This window comes from Silene latifolia, chromosome 6, assembly GCF_048544455.1.
Source record: "Silene latifolia isolate original U9 population chromosome 6, ASM4854445v1, whole genome shotgun sequence".
Lineage (NCBI taxonomy): Eukaryota > Viridiplantae > Streptophyta > Magnoliopsida > Caryophyllales > Caryophyllaceae > Silene > Silene latifolia.
The window spans coordinates 104,479,876-104,503,846 of record NC_133531.1 but is presented as its reverse complement, the minus strand read 5'-3'; the positions used below and the strand labels follow the sequence as shown (position 1 = coordinate 104,503,846).

The 23,971-nt window shown below is 38.7% G+C and overlaps 1 protein-coding gene across 1 annotated transcript; it reads left to right on the top strand.

Annotated features, from left to right (window-relative positions):
* The first annotated feature begins 8,876 nt into the window (after positions 1-8,876).
* On the top strand, positions 8,877-20,368 carry LOC141587057 (acyl-coenzyme A oxidase 4, peroxisomal-like). Its single transcript, XM_074408476.1, has 14 exons — positions 8,877-9,111; positions 10,501-10,605; positions 11,177-11,283; positions 11,739-11,816; positions 11,895-12,018; positions 12,175-12,248; positions 12,331-12,390; positions 12,479-12,588; positions 14,399-14,558; positions 16,647-16,723; positions 17,021-17,192; positions 17,273-17,365; positions 18,437-18,560; positions 20,086-20,368. The coding sequence occupies exons 1-13, from the start codon at positions 9,072-9,074 to the stop codon at positions 18,557-18,559; spliced, it is 1,323 nt and encodes a 440-aa protein (XP_074264577.1). The 5' UTR covers positions 8,877-9,071; the 3' UTR covers position 18,560; positions 20,086-20,368.
* The last annotated feature ends 3,603 nt before the right edge of the window (positions 20,369-23,971 follow it).

The following is a 23,971-nucleotide window of genomic DNA, read 5'->3' as shown; positions in this document are numbered from 1 at the left end:
TTTCTGGTTTGTCTCCCTTGGTTCTGGTTGCATGCCTCTTTGCTGCTGAGTACGTCAATCCGCACAGCTTTGAGCCACCTGTAATAACATTCACAGTTCTAGTGCATTGAGGAGGAGGAGATGGCGGAACCTGATCTGCAGAGTTCACCCTGGTTGTGCCTCTGGGTAGGAGGTGATCCAAGTTTCCTTGGTCATAGTGATACTTGACTTCCTTTCTAAGGGAATGGCATGCGTCAGTGTCGTGGGTGTTGCTGCCGTGGAACTTACCCTTTTTGCCGGTATCCTTTCTGCTGTTGGAGTATCCTTCTGCTGGAGGCTTGGGCCATCTGACTCTGCGTCCTAGCTCCTGCAGGGCTTTGAATATTCCTGCAAGATTAGTAGTAAAACCATACTAACTTACTTTTGGAAGCAGATCTGCTTCGCCCTTTCCTTCAGAATTTCCAGAAACTTTGTTCACACTTCTGCTGTAGGGTTTGGACCTTTCGCTCTTCTTTTATACTGGGGCTTTTCTGGATACTGGTTCTGAATCGTAAGTGCCTCTTATGGGTGCAGAATCTTCCTCCAGCCTCATGACAGCAATCGCCTTTGATTGTACCTCCTCAAAGGTGGTGCATGGTTGCATGGTCAGGTCCTTGTATAGCTCTGAATTCTGGTGCAGTCCTCAATGGAAGGCTTGTATAGCGGTTTCTATATCGCACCTCGGGATTGACACCTTCTCCTTGTTGAACCTGTTCAAGTAATCACGGGTAGATTCCTCAAATCCTTGCACTATTCGATAGAGGTCGCTGGTCTGCTTCTCTGGCTTTCTGCTGCTGGCGAACTGCTGGTTGAATGTATTAACCAGGTCGGCAAAGTTGAATATGCTCTTGTTGGGTAGGCTGACGAACCACTGTAGGGCTGCTCCAGACAAGGTTGATCCGAATCCTTTGCACATACAAGCTTCCTTTAAGGGCTCGGTCGCGGTTATCACCATCATTTTCTGCTTGTAGTGGTTGACGTGGTCAATTGGATCTATGGTCTCGTCGTAGAGCGTCATGGCTGGTGGGACACATCATTTAGGAACGCCGATAAGGGCTATGTCGTCCACGAAAGGTGAGTCTGTGTAGCTGTCTCGTGCTGCTTTCTCTAATGGACGCGCTACGCCTGGTATCCTGTACATCATGTCCCTCAGCTCCTGGTACTGTTGCTCCAGCGAACTACCTGCTCCTGCAAGAGGGTTAGAAACAGGCGGGAAGGAACCGACAGGTGTACCTCCCAACCAGGGTCCTCCAGAAAATTGGCCAGATGTTGGATGACTTGTCATTGGCGTTGTCGATTATAGATCTGGCGCCATCCGGTGTCTGCTGAACATCCGATCCAGGCTCACCGGTGAACTGGATGTATGATGGAGCATTGCGTTGATGACAGTCAGTTGCCATCCCGATGTCGGTGTGCGGGAGTACGAAAAAAGGGAGAAGGTTAGATCTGACGGAGTGCTAAACAAGGCATTACGGTGTCTGCTGCAGATGGGTGGATTGTCAAGCGACAAGCATCCCAATCCTCCGGGCTCAATTGGTTCATTTGGGTGCTACACTGCAAGGTCTAGTCACGGTGACTAGTTCTGACGGAATTGACCGACTTGATCCTCCACCGCTGGTCAGGTTCAGGGCCTCAGGTCTTGGTCTTTGGTTTGGGTTGATTTCTTTGTCACGATCTGAGCAATCAGGTTCTGGTTGTCTTTCCTCATATCCTCAACGGCCTGACGCAGAGTATCCATCCCTTGAATCATCACCTGCATCGGGTGAAGCGCTAGAGGTCCTCTGTTTCTGAGAACTTCTGCACCTGATCCCTCCTGGGTCGGGGTTCTACAGACTTCACCTTCTCTCTTGGGACCGCTTTCCTGCTTGGATCCGGGTCGTGGGTGCGCCTTTCGCCTTGGGTATCTGCGGCGGTTTCTGAGGTAGAGGCATGGTTCTGGGCGACATGCTGACGGGAACCGTCTTTGGATCTTTGGAGCGGCGCTTCGATCCTGAGATGCAGGGGTGATTCCTGCTCCAGAGGACGGGGTTGACATACTCTGGCTGCTGCAAGGATTTTGGCTGGTTCTGGACATGATGACGGTTGGTATGGTCTTGCGAGATTTGGCTATAGAAAATGATCACTATGCCCCACGGGGGGCCCCAAACTGTTTTGGTAAAAATTTACCGAGTTATTAATTTAATTAGTGAGTGATAGTGATTAATCTATGGCCAACGACGGAATGAATGCAATGAATTTAACGAACGAATGAACAACGAAATAAGAGAGTGACACGAGGAATTTTGGTGACGCGGAAAACCCGGTGTGGGAACAACCGCGGGGGGAGTCGGAATCCCACCAATTTGGCACTATAATCGAGACGGAATTATGCAAGTAAGGAAATACAAGGACTAATTTTCTATTGGGATAGTGCTAGATGGTAGACGGAATTGAGTGAGTATGAGCGTTGAAGTGTGTGGAATGAGATCCCCTTGTAATTGTGACTTGTTCCTCTTTATAAAGTTGTTGTTGAATGCTAGGGTTGAGTCAACAACATCCTCTCAATTTCTGCTCCTGAATTCCTGCGTCGGTTACACCAAAATAGGAGGTGGTTGCTTGACTCATTCAATGTCCCATTAGTTGCTCCTTTAAATTCTCCATTAAATATTCCTCTATCTTAAGACTAGCCGTTATTGACTTTTTCCATGGGATGCTCCAATCTTCATATTCCCCCTTTCTGCATCTGCGTCCAGGTTCTTCCGAACCAGAATCTGCTCCTGATTTTCAGCCTTCAATCCCCAAATAATAGGTAACAGCTGTTGACCCATTTATTTCATCATTTACTCATTATGCTAAAGATTCCCTGTTGACTTGTTCAAACCTTGCCAAAGAAGATATTTATATTTTTCCCACTATGCAAGTAACAACTTTGACTTTATGTTTGTTTTTTTCCACTTTCATCTTATGGTCCATATCGCGCCACGTCATCAATCCTTCCCACTTGGTTTCGTCCAATGGATAGATGCCACGTCATTACTTAATAAATTTGTAATTTTTATCCCTAACAATAATATTGGCGTATATACCAGTCATATCAAAGTGAGACCATGCAAAGCATGAAAATTTATTTTTAAGAAAACTTACTAGTTCTGGTCTGATATTGTCAGGGACATCAGATCCTACCAGTACATGTCTGTCAGGATACTCAGGGTTTAAATTACCTGATCTTTCTCCATTTTGGTTTCTGCCACATAAGTACTCCTGACAGGGTACTGTAATTGCTAGGCGAGTGACTTACCTGCCTTGGAAGGTTTTAATGATTCAGTATAACATTCCTAGGCATATTTTTGTTCACCTTTGATGGTTGTTATTCCTCACTCTATTGGTATCTTGATGCATTGGTGGTAAGTTGAAGAGATAGCTCGAACATTATGGATCCAGGGTCTGCCTAGGATGGCATTGTAGGATGACAGGCAATCCAGAACTCCAAATCTCTCATATGAGGAGACTCTTTCAACGTATGTTGGCAGGTAGATTTCTCCTAGAGTGTTCTTTGTTTCACCACTGAATCCTACCAGGACATTTGATTTCTTTATGATCTGGCTTTCATCAATCTTCATTGCTTTCAGGACATCAAGCATGATTAGCTTGACTGAGCTGCCCCCATCTACTAAAATTCTGAGGACACGTGCGATTCCTATTTGCATGGTAATGACCAGGCCATCATGATGGACATCAGAGACTCCCTGCATGTCAGTATCATCAAAAGTAATTTGAGGTAAATTTCTAGGTTTAAAAGGAGATTTCATTTTTGACTCCCTGGCTATTTTCTTTGCAGAAGAGCTTGTTAGGCCGTAGATTTCAGATCCTCCATTGATGAACTTGACCTCATAGATGGGTGGTGCTGGAGATAGGTTACATTGTGGTCTCTCATGGTCCTTTCTTGTTCCATTGTCTTACCTGCTCTTTGATGGCACTAGATCTTTCAGGTAGCCTTTCTTTAACAGGTAAGCCACTTGCCTGCATAGTCCCAGGTATTCCTCTGTTGTGTGTCCTATGTCCATGTGAAACTCACACCATCTTGTTGTGTCTTTCCTTGAATTAGGGTTATTTGTCTTCTTTGGCCAGTTGACACTGTCTCCCATGTTTTCAAGCCTTTTGATCAATCCTGCAGTGTCAACAAAGAAGTTATATTCTTGAATAGGGGGATAAGTATAGGAGTTACCTCATTGTTCATGTGCATAGTTGACTTCTGATATGTCAGGCCTTGTATAAGGGGATGGCCTGGAACTGCTTCTTCTATGATTTGAACTTTTCTGTTGGACCTGTCATATCCTGAATTGTTATCAGTGGTGTCTGCTTTGAAACCTTTATCCTCTTCTAGCCGTATGTAGCCAAGGGCTCATGTCTGGACGTCTTCAAAGTTCTGACAAGGCTTCATAGTCATTTCATCATAGAAATCATTGTCCAATGGTAGCCCTTTCCTGAAAGCTTCCACGGCTGTTCCAACATAACATTTGGGAATTGATACTTTCTCTTTGTTGAATCTGGTCATGAATGCTCTGATTGATTTGCCAGGCTTTTGCTTGATCTGACAGTCAAGGGTCTCTTTTCAAGTTCCCTGCTGCTGGCGAATTGGTGGTTGAAGGAGTTTATCAGATCAGCAAAGGACTTGATGCTTCCATTTGGTAGATTTATGTACCATTGTAGGCCATGTCCATTCAGGGTTGTTCCAAATCCCTTGCACATGCAAACTTATCGCAGTTCACTAGGCATGGAGGCTGTCAACATTCTTTGTTTGTAGTAGGCTACATGGTTTTGTGGGTCTGTAGTTCCATCATAAACTCTCATTAATGGCACCACAAACTTTTTTGGTAGATCTATCTTTGCTATCTTATCCACGAAGGGTGAGTCAGCAGAGCTTTCTGGATTTTCTTCTTCAATGGGTGTGAGTACTCCAGGGATCTTCTCAAATTTCTCATGGAGTTTCTGGATTTCCTGGAGCATGGCCATCATTATTGCTGTGTTGGTTTGATCTGGTACAGCCTCTTCATTTGGGATCTCTTCTGAGTCTGTATCACCTTCTCCTGCTCTGGATTTTGATGGAGTTGGAGTACCAATGTTGGAGAAATCATTGTTCTTGATGATTGAAGAGAATGGTGTGGTGTCAGGCTGAATTTTTAATTTTGAACCCGAGGCTTTGTCTCCTAGCCTTTGTTTCAAACTAGATTCTGATTCCTTTAGTTTCATAACTTCAGCTTCAACCTGGGCCATTTTCTGTTTCAGTTGTTCCATTTCCAACAATTGGTCTTTGGCGTGACGATTGTTGTTCAATGCTATCTCCAGTCATTTTTTGAAATTGTTTTTGTGTTGTTTAGATTTAGGTTTTGATTATTTTTGAGCTAGATGCCCCACGGTAGGCGCCAATTGTTTTAGCATGAATTTTCACAGAGATAATATCCTGCCATGGAAGAATTTGCAGGGTGATCTAATTCAAAACAAATAGCCTGACTAGTATAATAGAACGAATAAAGGAATAAATGCAAAAGTATTACACAGAGATTTATACGTGGAAAAACTCTAGGAATAAGGGAAAAAACCACGAGCATCAAGTCAGGAGGGATTATTATTATGACTTTTGATACCCTGACAGGAAATGTGTATGTCAGGTGAAATGTATAGTACGGCTGCTTAGTAGTAATGCTAAGATATTTAATTGAATACAAGTGTGAGAGTAAAGTGAGAGTAAGTAAATGTGTAAGCAAGTGATCCTCTTCTTTTCTTCTCTTCTATTTATAATAGCTTTGCAACGACTTCTTCAGGGTAATTTAGGGTTTTTTTGGTAAATTGGACTCGTGCCCTATTTACCCGGGGGTGGTTGGTTGACTTCTTATAACCTTTCAGCCGTTACTCTTGCTTAGTCAAATCCTCTATGCTTTTTGTGTGGAATGTTGAATGGGTCTCCCTTGATTGTAGGAACTGTTTTCCTAAGCCTTGCCCGTGCTTTAATTGTTGTCTGCCTTGCCCTGGCTATGCTGACTTTGTGGCTAACGTGGTATCCCTTCAGGCCAGGCCTAGTAGATGCATGTCCTGTCTTTCCCTCCTGGTTGGTGCCTGATCAGGCGTTCTAATTCTTTGTGTGAGATAACTAATGTTCAGGCTCGGCTTTGGGTATTGCCTGACTCGTATCTGATGATGCAGGGTAATTCTGGGTCCAACACTCCACATGCATTCATCCACCAATTCACACGACGCATTTCTATATAGATATACAACATACAAGACAAACACATAACGATCCCAAGACACACCCCATAGTGACCGGTTGAAAGTTGTAGGGCGAGATCGCCACTTTAGGACGTCTCCCAAGTCTTTGCATTAGCTCCTAACAACTCCTACCCAGGTTCATTTTATTTTAACTCCCTAAGTTCATTGGGTTCATTAGTTACAGGTTCCAAAATCGTCGCTCTGATACCACTTTGTAACACCCCCATACTCCAAGTGCCTTACCAGGACCACTTAAGGCATGATAATGCTACCATCTCGGTTACCCGAGGCAATGAATATCAAATAGACCATAAAGAAACATACTTTAATAATTAAGTTTAAAGCGATACAAGTACAAATCCCAAAACCGATAAAGTAAAATACAAATGTTCCTCAAACTATCAAACCAACTAAAACAATATAAAATAATGTTCGACACAGCGGAAGACTTCTAAACAGCTCGTGATGACTTAACCCAGCTATCCCATGCGCATCAACCCACACCTGCTCAATAACTGCTCACCATCCCCGAATGGATCACCACAGTTTTTAAAACAATTTAAACGGAGTCAGTACTGATTACACAAAACAACACAGCTGCAATAAAACAATACTATAATCCAATCCAATCAACCAAACTCCGTCACATCACCACACACCTGACTACACACTAAAGTGTGTAATTCTACCGAAATACTCATCGCAACAAGTATTCCACACCGCCAGTGGCGGACCGCAGCCGTTCCCACCTAAGCCCCGCTCATCTCATCTGAGCGATAAATCCAAGTTCCTAAATGTGCACATCCCTTCTGTGGCGGGTTCCACAGAAGCCGAATCAAGGGCGTGAAGCCACTCCCGCAAGTGACTCCACTCAGCTGAGGACGCACCTCGCAAACCACAGACAATTATACAACAATCACCTTATACTATCAACAATCACCAATTCCAAATACAATCCCAATATGATATACAACAACAACAATTAATCACCAACAACACCATGTAATCAATACTGAGTAGAGAAACCCTACCTGAAATAGCAATCACACGAGACCGTCACAACAGCTAATCAAAATCTTTCCTCTATGAATCCTCCTCTTATAACACATAATCACATAATTACCACGCAATCATCATAATACACCCAAATCCCCCAATTCTACCCAATTAGGGTTTAACCAAACTTATCAAAACATTATAAAAATTATATAAGAAGCTTACCCTCGACACAACGATCACAACGGCGTAAAGAACGAGACAATCCGACAAACCAAGCTTTGAGATTTGCTAATAATGCGATGGATGCGAACTACGAAACTCTTTTCTTTTCTTTGAAAGGTTTAAGAAGATGAAAAAGTGATTAAGCAAAGTGACGGAAACCCTTTTATATTAATCTCGCATTATTAACAAAACCCAGCTAAACAACCCGTAATACGCACTTACTCGATCGAGTAAGTCACTTACTCGATCAAGTGCCCCTTACTCGATCGAGTGTCACACATACTCGATCGAGTACCCATCAGGTCGGCTACTGTTTTGCGTAAAAAGATACTTACTCGACAGAGTAAGCCCCACTCGATAGAGTACCCATAGTCATAGAAAACCGTAGTATTACAGTGGTTGAGGTAAATATTAGTGGTATGGAACCAATTGGGGTGGTGGTTTGCATAGGTTATAAAGCATGCGGTGTCGAGAGGTTTTTAGGAATGCAAGATATGTTATATTCTCTTGTTGGCAGTGCGATAAAGGGAAATGCTAGGGAGAGTATTTGGTTAGGGTATAAACAAGTTGGTAGTCATGGAAAAAACTCTGGATGATGTTGGTGAGTGTTGGATAGTTTTTGAGGTAAAACGTAAGTCCATGAAATTCAAGGATGGTTACACGATCTCATCTGATCAGCCAGTCAAGGAGTACATTGACCATCACCATGTCAACGATAACAATTAAACATGTCATTGTTTCATATTTTTTAATTAGGGTTTATACCCTCTTCCCTCATCTCTCATCAACATTTCCGTTCACCATCTCCTATCAACTCCTCCGATCAGTCGAGAACAAACATCGCTCCGATCGACCTCACGCCGGCCAACCTCGACTGACCTCCCTCTGCCCCGCAATCCCCCTCCCTTGCCTGCACTCCCCTCTCTCATTTTCGTTCACCAACTCCGACCTCCCTCCTCCTCCCCCCTGCCTCGTACTCCCACTCCCTCGCCTGCACTCCCCCGACCAACACTGACCACCCTAATTAATAATAATTGCTTTACATATTAATTTCATTCACTCAAAATTAAACCTAATAATTTCAAAAAGACGTATTAATATTGCTAAAAACGAAAAATTACTTCACTAGTCAAAGAATTATAATCCATTGTTCCAGTTTTTAGATTAATTAATTAGATTGCTAAAAACGAAAAATTACTTCACTAGTCAAAAAATTATAATTCATTGTTTTAGTTTTTAGATTAATTAATATGATTGGAGTAGTTAGTTTGATTATGATTAAGGAAAAGTGTGGTAGTAATTCGTAAAATTATAGGAAGATGACAAAATTGGCGATTAAAGCATTTAGCCGAGACAATACTTGCCATCCGGTCTCTAAATGATGGCGATTCTTAAATGGTAGAATTAGATCTACAGAAATGAAGACAATGATGATGAATTGAATTAATGCAATGTTGAATATTGTTGAATATTGACACGTCCCATTCAGGCATTCACAATACATATCCAATTTGCCAATTTTACACATTTCTTAAACTGCGTGTCTCTGCCTCCATCTTTCCTCTTCTCTTCTCTTCTCTCAAACAATGGCGATTCTTAAAACTCCCGCTTCTGCTTCTACCAAAGGTGCGTCTCATACTCTTTCATTATTTCCTTTTCACCTTTGTTTTTTCACTTTTATTATGCCATCATAATTCTCTCATCAATCTCATCCTACCGTAACACGACTAATAATTAACAATTTAACATGTCCTTGTTTTATTTTTTGCCAAATTTGCAACTTCTGTTAACCTCAAAATTCAAGTTTAATCTGTAATATGTTTTGGATCCCATGCAAAGAAACAACATGGTCTTTGCTATTTACTCCCTCCGCCCCAATCATTTGTTACCTTTGATCACTTCTGCCAAATAATATAAAAGGTAAACAAATAAACCATATACAAAGGAGTAGTTTCTAAGTGGTATCCCTCTTTTTGTGAAAAAAAAAAAAGCTTTGACGGATCATAACCCCAGCTACGAGTTCAGAAAGTACTGAAAATTTATTGAAATCAAAGATCTCGTAAAGACTGTGAATACGAGATAAAAAGCACCCTCTTTCTGAACGTGAGGTTATGGCCACTCCAGTTTATTTGGTGAAAACCTTTGAGGGACCATAAACTACGAGTGATTTTCGGTTTTCGGGTAATATAGCAAATCACTCTCATAAGTTTGATACTACGTGCAATTAAGCCCCTTAACTTATAAATGTAGCAAATCAACCCCATAAGTTTCTCTTAATGTGCAATTAACCACGTATCTTATTTTTATGAATAAAATTTGCTAATTAAATATTTTATTATTATTTAAAATCAAAATTATTGATTAGATTTTAATCCTAAAAAAAACATGTTCAATTTTTTTTTAATTTATTTTGGCGAAAAATGTTCCTAATATGAGAATTGTTAATGATAATGAAAAGTTACATTATCAATTGGTTCGCATTTTTTGTTGAATATGTAAATATTATATTTAATTATTTAAGAAATATATTTATAATAATTTTTATAATAGAAAACAATAGGTTTTAGTTAAAAAATTTGATTTCTGCTTAATTGCACATTTTTGGAAAGTTATGGGGCTAATTTGCTACAAGTGAAACTTAAGGGGCTGTTTGCACATAGTTCATAAGTTATGGGGTTAATTTGCTACATCCTCGTTTTCGTTTTCCAAGTAAAAGATCTCATAATGTGGGTGAATTTAAAAAAAAAAAATCGTCGCTTTCCGTAACCAAAATTTAAGTTAAATTTTTTTTTTTTTCCTTTCTAAAAAGAGGGAATTCAAGGGTACAGCCTACAGTTGAGAAAATCTCTCTTTTTTGTCAGAATACATGTTTCAAAGGTGAAAATTTGACGCTCTTTAGTTAAAATTTTGATTTTCTTCTAGTCTACTCTATATACTATTTCCGCAGTTGTTGTACTCTGTAACACACTATCACCTTTTTGCTTATTGTTGACAGTAATGGTATTAATGTTGCAGATGATGTTTACAAGGAAGGGAATATTTCTTATGTCAAACTGCCACCGCTTGATGTTTCAGCAGCATTTCCGCAGGCAACTCCTGCATCTGTGTTTCCCCCCTGCAGTGAGATTTTATTCGTTATAAACTTGTATTTTCTGGATGATCTTCCAATTCCCTTTGCTTTCCGCCAAAAAATGTTTCTTTTTTCTCCCTTTGAGTTACCGTTCGATAAGGAGTATATTTGAGGCTGGAACCTTTGGTGGAGATTAGTGACATTTGTCATTGATAATTAAGAAAAGATTGAAGTTTATCACTTAATATTAACTCTGTTACTCTAATAAGTGCTACCTTTAATTCGAAATTATTGTACCAATTGACTTTGGAGGTCAGCCGATGCCAATTTTGACCATTAAGTTCTTCAAAATATATATAGAGCGATGTAATGTAAGTTTGTCATGTTTTGATGATCAAAACAAGTATCTTCATGTTATCTCATTGATAAATAGTGAGAACTGTTTTATATTGTGAGAAAATTGTGGTCAAAGTCGACATCTTTGACTACCAAAGTTACATGATGACAATATAAACTATATGGAGGGAGAAATAGCACGATATTTTTGGGTTATTGATGTTTATTGGTTCCTTAAACAATACTTCAATGTGTATGCTCTAAATTTTATCCTTTGAATGTCAGCATCTGACTATTATCAGTTTGATGATCTACTGAGTGCGGAGGAGAGAGCTGTGCGTTCAAAAGTTAGAGAGTGTATGGAAAAAGAAGTTGCTCCTATTATGGCAGAGGTAATTAATATATGAGCATGTGTAGTCTGAAATCCTCTTGTTGTGTGGTTTGCTATCTAGTCTCTGTGCTCGGTTTGTTGAAAATGTTTGCTCTAAAGTCTGTTACTAGATAAAAAGTTTTTGAGTGAGATGCATAGATGGCTGGCAAAAGGAAGTGTGTAGTGGAAGCTCTTTTCTGAATCTGCCTGCTATCCAATATCCAAGCAGTGGCAGACCCAGAATTTTTTTTTGGTGTCCCAATGAATTTTTATATTTCCAAATTTTTTTAGTACAAAACGTGGAAGAAATGCACCAGAAAAGTTTTCTTTAGTGTTTGTGGACCCCTAGTCTATAAGCGTATATCAGCGAATGATTCCGAGTCGTCTCTTCTTTCTTTCTCTAGGGAAATACAATAAGATCTCAATTACCGTTAATAGTTGGAGACTTGAAGTTGATACACCTTTTGCTTGTTGCAGTACTGGGAGAAAGCGGAATTTCCCTTCCAAATTATTCCAAAGTTGGGGGCATTGAGGGTTGCTGGGGGAACTATTAAGGTAACTGTTATTTTGTAGCTTTTCCAGGGTCATACCTTAGCTTATTTCGATGTTATGCTCATAACTTCTGTTGATCAGGGTTATGGTTGCCCAGGCCTTTCTGTCACTGCCAATGCTATTGCAACAGCCGAGGTTGCGAGAGTTGATGCTAGTTGTTCGACGTTCATATTGGTCCACTCTTCACTGGCGATGCTTACCATTGGTGACTTTTTTGTCTTCCTTATTCCGTTTCATTTGTTAAACTTTGATTCAGTGCATAATTGTATAACATTCCTATTTATGATCCATGGGGTACTATTGAAAACAAAAATTATCGTGTAACTAATATTGATAACACTTTATTGTGTATTGAGGATAGCACTATGCGGTTCAGAGGAACAGAAGCAGAAATATTTGCCTTCTTTAGCAGAATTTAAAACTGTAGGGTGTTGGGTAAGTTCCACATTTTCTGTAATTAATACCTTATGTAAATTTTGGGTAGTATCTTCCTGAACGTCGTCTTTGTTTGCTATAGGGATTGACGGAGCCTGACAATGGTAGTGATGCAAGTGGGTTGAATACAACAGCAACAAAGGTTCGAGGCTTCTTTGCCTATGTGATATTTTTACTGTAAATAGTAATATTCTTACTTGTAAGTGGAGTATTGGTGTGTCCATGTTTAGGTTGGTGGAGGTTGGTTGATAGAAGGTCAGAAACGCTGGATTGGGAACAGTACTTTCGCAGACGTGCTTGTCATATTCGCAAGGAACACGACTACAAATCAGATAAATGGGTTTGTGCAAAAACCCTTTAAAATGTTTCATTAAGTTAGCTGCTCTTGGGATATCTGTATGTGTGAAGTGTTGTGAGGTCATACTTTACAGGGCGCTGACCATTGATGAGATGAAAATAACTCACTTAAATGTCAGATTAGCCTTGTGTTGGTTTCAACTTTCAAATGCAGTTTTATACGGTGGTTCTGATAGACTTGTATTAAATGCGTAGCTGATCAGTGTCTCAATGTCGAATTACTAAGTATGTGTGAAATGTCCTTGTATCTGAATTAACATAGTTAATAGGACGGTATTTGACTTGTGTGTAAGTTTCCTGCCTGTACACTATTAGACTATTTATTAGTTTTATAGAATGGTCAACGAGTCAAGTAAGTAAGAGTGTTTCCAACTAAATTGAACCTAGGTCTTAATACATTATCCGGCTTCTTATTTAATATGAATTTTGTGCAAGGGTCTAAACCATGTTATAACAATTCAGAACCTACTTTGCTTTAGCTTATAACATTGCGCCTCGCTCTCAAGTGCAATAATGACACTAGCCAAAATGCCTTGGGGACCTTACGTGTGCCTTTTGCATAATGCGCACTTAACGAGGTGCACTACTATCTAATTTCCATAAACGACGACAAGAGTCTTAACCCAAAAATGAATTTGATGTTGGCTAACAGCACTTTTCCATCCTTGTAGTTATTTTATTATCCTTTCGTTTACCCCATTATAGCAAGAGTTTATTTTTTTTTATATATTGACCCTCTTTAAAATCCATAACGGTATTGTATCATAAAACTTCTGGTTAAAAATATACACTTGTCTTAAAAAACAGTGTGCCTCGTGTGCATGAGGCTCACACGTTCACTTCGCACCTTGCACCTCGTTGCCATGGGCCCGCATCGCTTGGTACACCTTTCGCCTTTTGAAGCTAAGAGTCACTACGCAATCCTCTTGTTTGGATATCAAATAAGGTTGGAAGGAAATGGAGGAGGAGGGATTTGGAGGGATCTATTTTCCCTCCAAGGCAAATCAAAATCCCTCCACCACAGGAAAGATTTGAAGGGAAATTGTATCCAAACATCCACTTCCCAATCTCCCTCCCCTCCCTTTCCCTTCCCTTCCCTCCTTCCCCACGCCTCCCTTTCCCTCCTATTTTGGTATCCAAACAATGCCCTAGTATTTGAAATTGAACTACCTCAGACCAGGGGCGGATTTGGGGGTAAGATGGGTTAGGCACGTGCCTACCCCCAAATTCCAGAATTAAATAGCTATTGGTGCATGGTATAAGCATTAATCCTAGAATGATTGAATGATTAGTTATCCACTATCTGAATGAGAAGACCAGTGTTAGAATCCCACTAAAGCTTTAATTTTTAGAATTTTTTTATGGTTGTCACCCTTAGTAGAAGGCATGTGTTAAATGTTTCTTTCATTGCTTGAAAGTTGAACCCAAGACCTTATAGTTCTTGTGTATATGCAAACATAACCTTAAATGCATATTGTTGTAGTGAAATGTAATATAACATCAAATAGAAATTCAGTAATTGCCCAATTAGTACCAAATATTCTTATATTTAATAAATATATTCGGAAAAAAATCCAATACCAAACATTATTTTAATACCGTAATAAAAAACCGGTGCCTACCCTCGAGTAAAATCCTGCGTCCGCCCCTGCCTCAGACCTCAATCTACAAAAGAAACCTCATGATTGATTATGTTGTTTACTTCTATGTTGTGGAGCCTTAACATTCTGTGATCATGATTGTGTCTCGCTCTCTCTCCTAAAGTCCTAAAGGCCTTCCATTATTTTTTTCAGATTCATAGTAAAAAAGGATGCTCCTGGTCTTACTTCAACGAAAATAGCGAATAAAATAGGATTGCGGATGGTTCAGAATGGAGACATAGTCCTGAAAAAGGTTTTTGTCCCTGATGAGGATAGGCTAACCGGTGTCAATTCCTTCCAAGATACAAGCAAGGTAACATTTAGCCATGTGTTTGATTTCTGAAGCCTAAGATTTGATTCGCTTTCATGTATATCTTTCTATTTTGTTTACCATCTACTTTTGAAGTGTTATTCTATCTTGCATATATGTTAATTCATTGGGGTCATGTTACTGCTTTAAAAATTCACTAGTATTGGTGCCCTGCTTCGCCCGGGCTACCTCTACTTACCATTAAATTTTTTTTTCATTAAATAAAATTACTTAAAGTTGCATAACCCATAAATTTATCATTAATATATTTTTCTATGATATAACCTAAAATTACGATGAAATAAATTTTGAGACAAATTCACTACTCCGCTATTAATATTTTACTCTTATTAATGAAACAATAGTAATAACATTTCACTACTTGCCCCTAATCATTGTTACTTTCTTTCGCTCTCCGTAATTATTATTTATCACTCACGCCGCATTAATATTGATAATTTCACTACTCCCGCCGTAATTATTGTTACTTTCACTACTGCCGCATTAATATTTGATAATTTCACTACTCCCGCCGTAATTATTGTTACTTTCACTATTGCCGCATTAATATTGATTATTTCACTACTCCCGTTGTTGTTCTACCACTTTCACTAATCTCGCTGATAATATTGTTACTTTTACTATTCAAATGAGTGATTACTATCATATAACTATATCCAATGTTACTACAATTTTTTTCTTTACTGACGAAATTACTTTTACTACTTAGGCATGCAATTTTAAGAGAATTATATATTTATATAAATATATTACATATATATGCATTAAATCAAATCGAAAGATTATGCAATATTATATATTATGGAATCTAACTTGAATTATTTATAACCCACTTATATTATATTTTTGTATGTTAAATAATAAACATCTCTATACATCTAATAAATCTGTAAAGTTTAATAAAATTGCATAGATTTTAAATTTAATATATAATTTTATGATGATAATAATTAATACCATAAGTGTGCATGTTTATACTAATTATTATTTTATTTTAAGGAAATTGACCATCTTATAGTCTACTATAAGTATTGAGGAAAATTACCAAACATCTTCTTTCTTTTAGTCTCCTTGAAATTGATCATCTTAATTAATTATTTTATTTTAAGGAAATTGACCATCTTAATTAATTATTTTATTTTAAGGAAATTGACCATGTTTTAGTCTCTTACAAATGTTTAGGAAAATTACCAAACTTCTATATAATTTAATTTTAACCCAAATTATATAATATTTGCATTGAAATCCCTTAATCGGGTCCATCACACAGTGCTAGTGATTTAAAACTATATAATATAATTAATTTGTATAACTTTCTTTAATTACATTAAAATCCCTTGGTTTCTGGATTTAATATATAGTATTAATTATCAATAAACACGAGTAAACACATGGCTTGCTTGAGATGGGGGTAATTGTTACCTGGGTATTACATATTAGGGATAAAAACAAATGGGGAAAAATGGACAAACCGGTGGTACTTAGGGTGAAAAAAGTGGTGGAGGAAGTATCACTCCTATCAGTAGTTAAAGCATTACCTAGAAGAGAGGTCAATACACATTACCTCCCTTTATGGAATAACTATTACACCTCCTTCCTTACTGCACCTTCTGTTGCCACCACTTTCGCCCACATTCTTGATGCTTTTCAGTTGCTTCCATAGGCCGTAACAATTACCCTATCCCAAGCACACCCACATTGTTACCAATCTTACCATTTAGCTTCCACTAAAGACAGTGTTACCAATCCAAGAGGTTGGCCTTCAAAATGGATGGACAACTTAAGATCTTCCATTTAGTATCTCTCTAAGATCTTCAGGTGTGCTGTTGGCTGAATTTTTGTTGTACGTGTTTGCTATGGAATATCGCTTTCTGTTTGATGTGTTGGAAAATGAGATTGTTTAACAGTAATAATTGCATAGGAAGAGGTGAATGGGTTAATGCAAAGTCCAACACTCCATTCTCACGCTCCCTTTCAGCTTTTGTTGTAGGGATTTTTTGCAGCACTACATCATTTTACTTACTTCATTTACTCAGGCTATCAGTAATAATATCATGTCTTTGAATCCAGGTACTTGCTGTTTCCAGGGTCATGGTTGCTTGGCAGCCAATTGGCATTTGTATGGGTGTTTATGACATGTGTCACAGGTATTTTGAGTATATACTTATTACTATATTACTCCCTCCATCGTGTTTATATTGTCCTTATTTGACTTTGGTGGTTAAGCAATGTCGACTTTGAGCGATATGCTTTCACGAAATAGTGGTTGTGACTACAAACATGATAATTTTACAATTGTTTTCATGTATTTAGTGAAATTAAGTGTCAAAAGTTACATCAGTTAACCTCCATTTGGCCAAAGTCAAATGGAGAATAAAAAGGGGATGGAGGTAGTACTAAGCTGCTTTACATTTCTGATTTTTTTTACATGAACAATCTCGAAGGTACTTGAAGGAGCGGAAGCAGTTTGGGGTTCCGTTGGCCGCATTCCAATTAAACCAACAAAAGCTTGTTCAGATGCTGGGAAATGTTCAGGCAATGTTACTAATTGGTTGGCGCCTTTGTAAATTATATGAAAGTGGAAAAATGACTGCTGGCCATGCAAGCTTGGGAAAGGTGAATTTTCTATAACTCAGCAAGAATCTCATGATTTTCAAGAAAATTCTTAAGTTTAATGATTCTATATGAACTATCAGTCATGGATAACCGTTAAAGCTAGAGAGACAGTTGCTCTTGGCCGAGAGCTACTTGGAGGCAATGGAATCCTTGGCGACTTCCTTGTTGCGAAGGTCTTGTTCTTTATCCTTTGTTTCTGGATTTATGTGCAATCATCACATTGTTTTGTTTTTGGTCTTTGAGAACTGTTCTGTATCCACACTTGATTTTTTTATTAATGTCATAGAAATAAACTACTTGTCAGTGTCTTGAGTAACTACTTGGAGGTAGAGAAATTCTTTGCGATTTCCTTGTTGATAAAGTCTTTTTCTTCATCCTTGTTTCCTGGATAGGGTTTCTGTGCAACCGTTGCATAGTTTTTAACATTGGAGGAACTGTTTACTTATCACATTGCTTTCTTGATTGCTGACATATATACAAATTTGTTGTCAGTGACTTGAGTAATTTTGGTAGTTACTCCAGCTAGTGTGCATGGTTTCAGCTGTTGTACCCTTCCTTGACAGATTAAAGCTATTTCAATAGTTTATTACATTATTTTTTATTGGGTCTCCATCTTTTAACATTTCCGTTTTATTTCTTTGTTGACTGATTCACAATTGAAAATGCCCGATATGAAGTTTACTACATAGTCCATCTTTAATTTGCGAGTTTGGATACCGCCGGCTTTTTGATGGTCAAGTTGTAGGAAATTTTCTTTAGATAAAAGAAAATTAATTTGGAAAAATTGATACTACCTACCTATTTTTACACTTTTTAACGAATTACTCTGTACTATTTAATATAATTCTTTTTAAAAATTGCTACGTATTATGACACTTTATTACAAACTGATTCCTAAAATGAACTTTGTAGGCCTTTTAAAGTAACTTCCTGTATGTTGTACAGATTAGATTCATTTTACTAACCATTAAAAGACGCAACACATTACAAGAATATAGCCAACTAAAATGGGCGGGAGATCATTTAAAAAAAAAAGTTGACCGAATTTCACTTTAGGTATTAATTTGTAAAACAAGTGTCTCAATCGGTAGTAATTTTTGAAAATACTATATTGGGTATTAATTTGTAAAAAATACTTATTTGTAGTAAATATTGGTTTAAACTATAGAGTTTTCTAGAAGTGTTCCTATTCTCTAACGCTTCTCGTCTTAACAATGTCTGATCTCCTTGAATTTGATCCTCAGGCTTTCTGTGATCTTGAGCCCATTTACACATATGAAGGAACCTATGACATCAACACACTGATAACTGGAAGGGAAGTTACTGGCATTGCCAGCTTCAAACCAGCCTCAAGGAGTCGCCTATAGTGTAAATATTCTGCTTTAATGCCCCTATATTTTTTTTCTTTTGGTGGTTGTTCAGCTACTTGCATCTGTGTTAATTGTCAAAATTATAACGGCAAACTACCAGGAGAAACGTTTGGAGTCATTGTATATGTGTCTTAAGTCCTATCAAGACAAAAGTTTATTGACCAGCAGTGAAATTAACTTAGAGGGCGTTTGGTTCGAGAAAGAGTAAGGGAATGAAATCAGGAAGAAGTTAAAAAGGAAAAGGAATAAAAAGCCCTTTGATGATTGTAGTTGTTTGGTTTCAAACACTCAAAAATATTCCATAAACAACCACCTCCACTAAAATCCACAACCACACTGGCACTACGAAAAACCTACCTACTCCTACGCCGTCGCCAGCGACCTTCTGTTACTCTATCCCGGCGACGGCACCGTTGTCCTCGTCGAAACCCCCCTTCATCACCCACTAAAACCACCACTCATCCTAAAAAGCCCTTTCCACTCCCCCAAAAACACCAGGATGCGGGAGGGGTTTTTGGTTGTGGAGGAGGTTTTTACTAGGCGGAGGTCATGGTTTTAGCGGGGGGTGGGGGGGTGACGAGGATGACGGTGGTCTGGAGCATGGAGGGCGATGGCTCGGGGAGTCGACGATCAGCGATGGGGCGGAAGGAAGGTGCCGCCAGGTAGTGGTGGACTGGTGGTTGCGGCGGCTGTGGTGATGAGTGCTCGTGGTAGTGGTAGTGGATGTTGGTGTGTGATAGTAATGGTTGGGTTGGTAGGGAAAGGGAATGGTATACCCTTGGGGGGTGGGGGTATGAGTGTAGAGGAGTTTGGGGGTGAGGAAGGGTAAAGGAACTATAGAAAAACAAACACAAAGGGAATGATTAATTTTGATTCATTATCCTTTCCTGAGAACCCCATACCAAACTTTCCAAGTCTTGCATAACATGTCATACCTTCTCCACGGCAACGATGCTACAACTGGCTATATCTGTTTTCTGTGTCCAAGAATGGAATGCTGCATAAAGTTAGATTGCTAAATGATGAAACGGTGAACATTTTGCTATATTTACATGTTCAATAGAGCCCACAATGTGCTATTCTTTGACACTAGATTATGTTGGAATAAATCAAAATAAATCTCTAGTCATTTTTTTAGTACAAAGTTGCAATTATTTGCAATTTTTGTTTTGTGTCATTTGAAAACAACCTATTTGCATTTGACCCCATCTGTCTATTTGCGGGTCTTTGAGGCGCCAGTGCAATGTTTTTGTAGTAGACATTGTGCTGTGTTACTAGGTGTTTACAAAATGGTACGAAATCTTAGTTTGATATGTAAATATTAAAAGTCGTCACAGCCCTATCTTGGTTTGTTGTCCAATAAATGCTGTTGATATCACTAATTCAACATTGCCACGGTAACCTAAAAACCTTGATAACTCCGTCATGATTTGATGTGTCGGCTCAAACCATGGTTCACATTACCATGCTATAGTTTTGAGTGTGTGTGTGGATTTATCAATCATAGATTTCTTGGCATGCAGGTAGAACTTCAGGTTCTGTGCAGTCTCGTACCTTCAGCAACACTGATAATTAGATGCAAAGAAAATACTAGAAATCTGGAAGTCTCTGAAGTTATTTGCAGCAAGGAAATGTGCATGTATGCTCGAAAGAAACAGTTTTCAGCTTTGATGTGAACATGCATGATTGTAACTTAACAGTGAGAATAAATGTCAAAGAACATGTACCATTGTGTATTATTTGTGTGAAACACAAAAACCAAGTGTTGCTCCCATTTCTTGTAGTCCTAGACTCGGTGTTGTCAAACGAGGCTATTTCGTAACTATTTTTCCAAGAATGGTTTTATCATGGATGGGAGCAATCAATTTGTTTACATATCCACCATCCCTACCACTAGCCACTCCCAACCACACCACAATCAGCTCCAACCACTTAACACCACAACATTTCCCTCCAGCATGATGGTTTATCATCCCTCTACCAAGTCTCTGTCCATCCCACATCAACTCTTGGCCACCTAATGATCATCATCCGCTCCCAACGCGCATCAACACCTCACATGGCCCATATCAAGTTCGAATCAACTGTCGTCTTTGATCACTACTAGCCTACATCTCCCACCTTCCCACCATATAACTATTTCACAGTTCTCGCTCATTCTAAACGTGAAGTTCAAGTTAAAAAGTAATTTTACTAGTTTTATCAAGTGGCTAATAGGGTTATTTAATAACAATAATCTCAAGTACAGGGAACTTCATTTTAACTCATAATTAACCATAATATTGCATCTTACCACAAGACACTAGAGTGATCGACAATTTGCTTAGCAAGTCACTTCCCCTTATTCACCTCACAAAACAACTCACCCCAATCCTTCTCTCATCATTTCACCACCACCACAACCACGAGCATGCACTCATAACCACCTACGCGGTTACACCCAACTCCAATCCACTTGCGTTCACCCCCACCCTCCACGAGATCATGACCACCATAACTACACCATTTCACAACCACCTTAACCCATAAACCACTACCCTAAATTAACCCATAAATCACCACCCTAATACCATCTCATAACCGATGCCACCACCGTCGCCTCCTTAAACAAATGGCGTGGCTTGTCGCCTTACCAGCTCCATTGTTGTCAATCCGTCCCCGACAATCACGCCCTTCTTTCTCCTCGTTCCTCCCTATCAACTACGCCAAACACCCCCACACCCTAGCGATTCAATTCAACGAATGGTGGGGAAACGGATACATGGAGGTGCAGCAGAAGTCGCGTGGCTTGAGTACTTGTCGGAGGCTCAGAGCTTCGATTATACACGGACATATTCGCCACCGATGCAACCACGACTTCCCTCACACACCAAAGGTTAAAGGTTAAGGAGGCGGGAAAGGAAGATTTTGCTGCGATGGAGGAATTGAGTAAAAAAGGGTCAAATATGTCCGTGTGAGATGAATAAAACAAAAACATAATACGTAGGGAAAAGTGAAAGACTCCTAATATATGCATGATATTTGATTCATTTTAATATTAAGACGAATAACCCATTTAACACTGATAAGTTTCACCTTAGAATCAAAGAGGCCCAAATCTGATGAGCTAATCCCAACCCTAAAGCTCGAATGGGGTAGCCTACTTAAACTAGGGTTCTTCAACTCCACCCGTTCGCTCATTCTCACACCTCAGATCTCTCTAACTCTCACTTTTTGGTTCATTTTATTTGTTTGTAAGAGTATCGGTCTTTCAAGCATTTTGATCCATCTCTGATAATTTATTGAATAATAGACTTGGTATTTGAATCTGTTTTATAAAACCGTCTTATGCAAGATTAACTGTTGTTGAGTTATATATGCCTTTGATTTTCTCAAGAGCTTTGAACTGGTTGGCTGTCAGAATAATTGAGTTTCTGATTTAGCTTTCGTTGAAGCAACATATATTTCAAGCTTATTTATTATATGTTAGTATTTGCAGTGCACTATATTAATGGTGCTGCAGCTTATAAGTTTGAGCAAATTTTATTCAATAGCCAATTAATCACACGACGAATACAATAGGATTTAGCTTAGAAAGAATATAGAAAAGCCTCAAATGGTTGGCTCATCAGAATGTCATGGTTTCTGTAATGAGCTTTCTTTGAGGCAAAAGATATCTCAATCCTTTCACTTGATATGCTGTTGCACCTTTGCTTTGTCTGTCTGGTGCTGCAGTTTGTGTTTTGATTGTTTCTGTTTGCGTAATTGCGATTAGCTTCTTCTCTGGCCGTAAGGATGTGTTTGTGTTCCTGAATGGCTCGTTCCACTGAAGCTAGAGTCAAAGAGGATCTTCTTTCTAACTTGTACCTGCTGCCTTACACAAACTTTGGTTGCAGCTCAAGAGGGGGATTCTACGAAATTTCAACAACTACTATTGCGTACAGCGTACTTGGGTGTATTCCAAGTAGGATCTTTGAAATTTCCACTTGTTGTATCACATTTCGCGCCAAATTCTTCTTGCAAGATCCTCAAATGGTGGAGAAAGATATTGTTAAAATTGGTAAACGAAAATGAATTGTTTGTTTTTGGTGTAAAAAAAATCGTAATTGCTAAATCCCGCAATAGTTTTACTAAATCCCGAACACTTTATCTCTTTATTCCAATCCTATCCTTCATCCTAAAAAAAGTAAAAAAGTTTTCCCCCTTTTCCCCTCCCAAAACTTAATAAATTGGTGTTAGGGTGCAAACCCATGTCTCACATCGTATGAGGCCTTTTGGGAAGGAGCCCAAGAGTAAATCCGTGAGGACTTGGCCCAAAGCGGACAATATCGTACTATTATGAGCAGTAGACACAGATGCAGGCTTAACAGAAGGATATTCACCCTTCCGCATAACAATTTGTTAAGGGGGCTGATTTTCGCAGTACACATTTTACTCCTCTCAGTACATAGTTGACAATTATACCCCTTGCATTTTTTTTCTCTCATTTTCCCTTTCTAACTTCTCCCTAATTTCACATACTCATCCTCTAATTTCACATCACCCTATTTCTTGCTAGGGTTGTCGTCGTCGGGAAAGCCGGCAATGGTGCGTGAGGGTTGAATTTCATCTGGTTGGTTGCGTCTTGAATGTGTACTACGTAATTTGCAAGATTAGGCATAATTGATTTTGCATAGTTATCAAATCATTATGGTTTCCAATTTTCCATCCAACTAATTCCTTGTGTGATTAATATTAAAGGAAGAACTTAACCACAAACATCGATGAGTAGATATGAAGTTCTTCCAATTCTTAATATAAGATGCACAACGTCAGTCACAGGGTTTACGATGCCGCTTGGCCATAAACCACCACCAACAAACCCCATCATACTACATTAATTAGCCCTTAATTAATTTAAACATAAACCCTAATTAAAAAGGAACAAAATTATAAGAAATAATCCCTTCAATTATTAATATAGGATTAACGAATTAAATACATACTCTACAGTCGAATAATCGTTCATAATTGAAGAATTTTAAGGAGGTTGAAGAAGGTTATGGTTTCATAAATTGAGAGAAGGTAGAGAGAATTAAGTTTGATGATTTTTAAGGAAGGGTAGACAAATGGAAAATTTAGTGTAAGAAGTACTATAATGAGTAAAAATCGTACTGGGAAAATAAACTACGTTGGTTAATAGTTTAACAATTATGTATCTTAATTCGTACATGTTGTAAGTAATTTTGTTGTTTAATCAACAATTTTGTAATACACGTCTTTTAATTGATTGAATGAATGTTTTTTAAAAACAAAAAGGATAAATTACTAATAACCACCACGTATTTGTAATACACGTCTTTTATTTGCGTAGTTTTACAAATTACCACCTTGTATTTGCTTTTTTACAAATAACAATAACCCCTCACCTTTCTTGTATATTCCCCAACC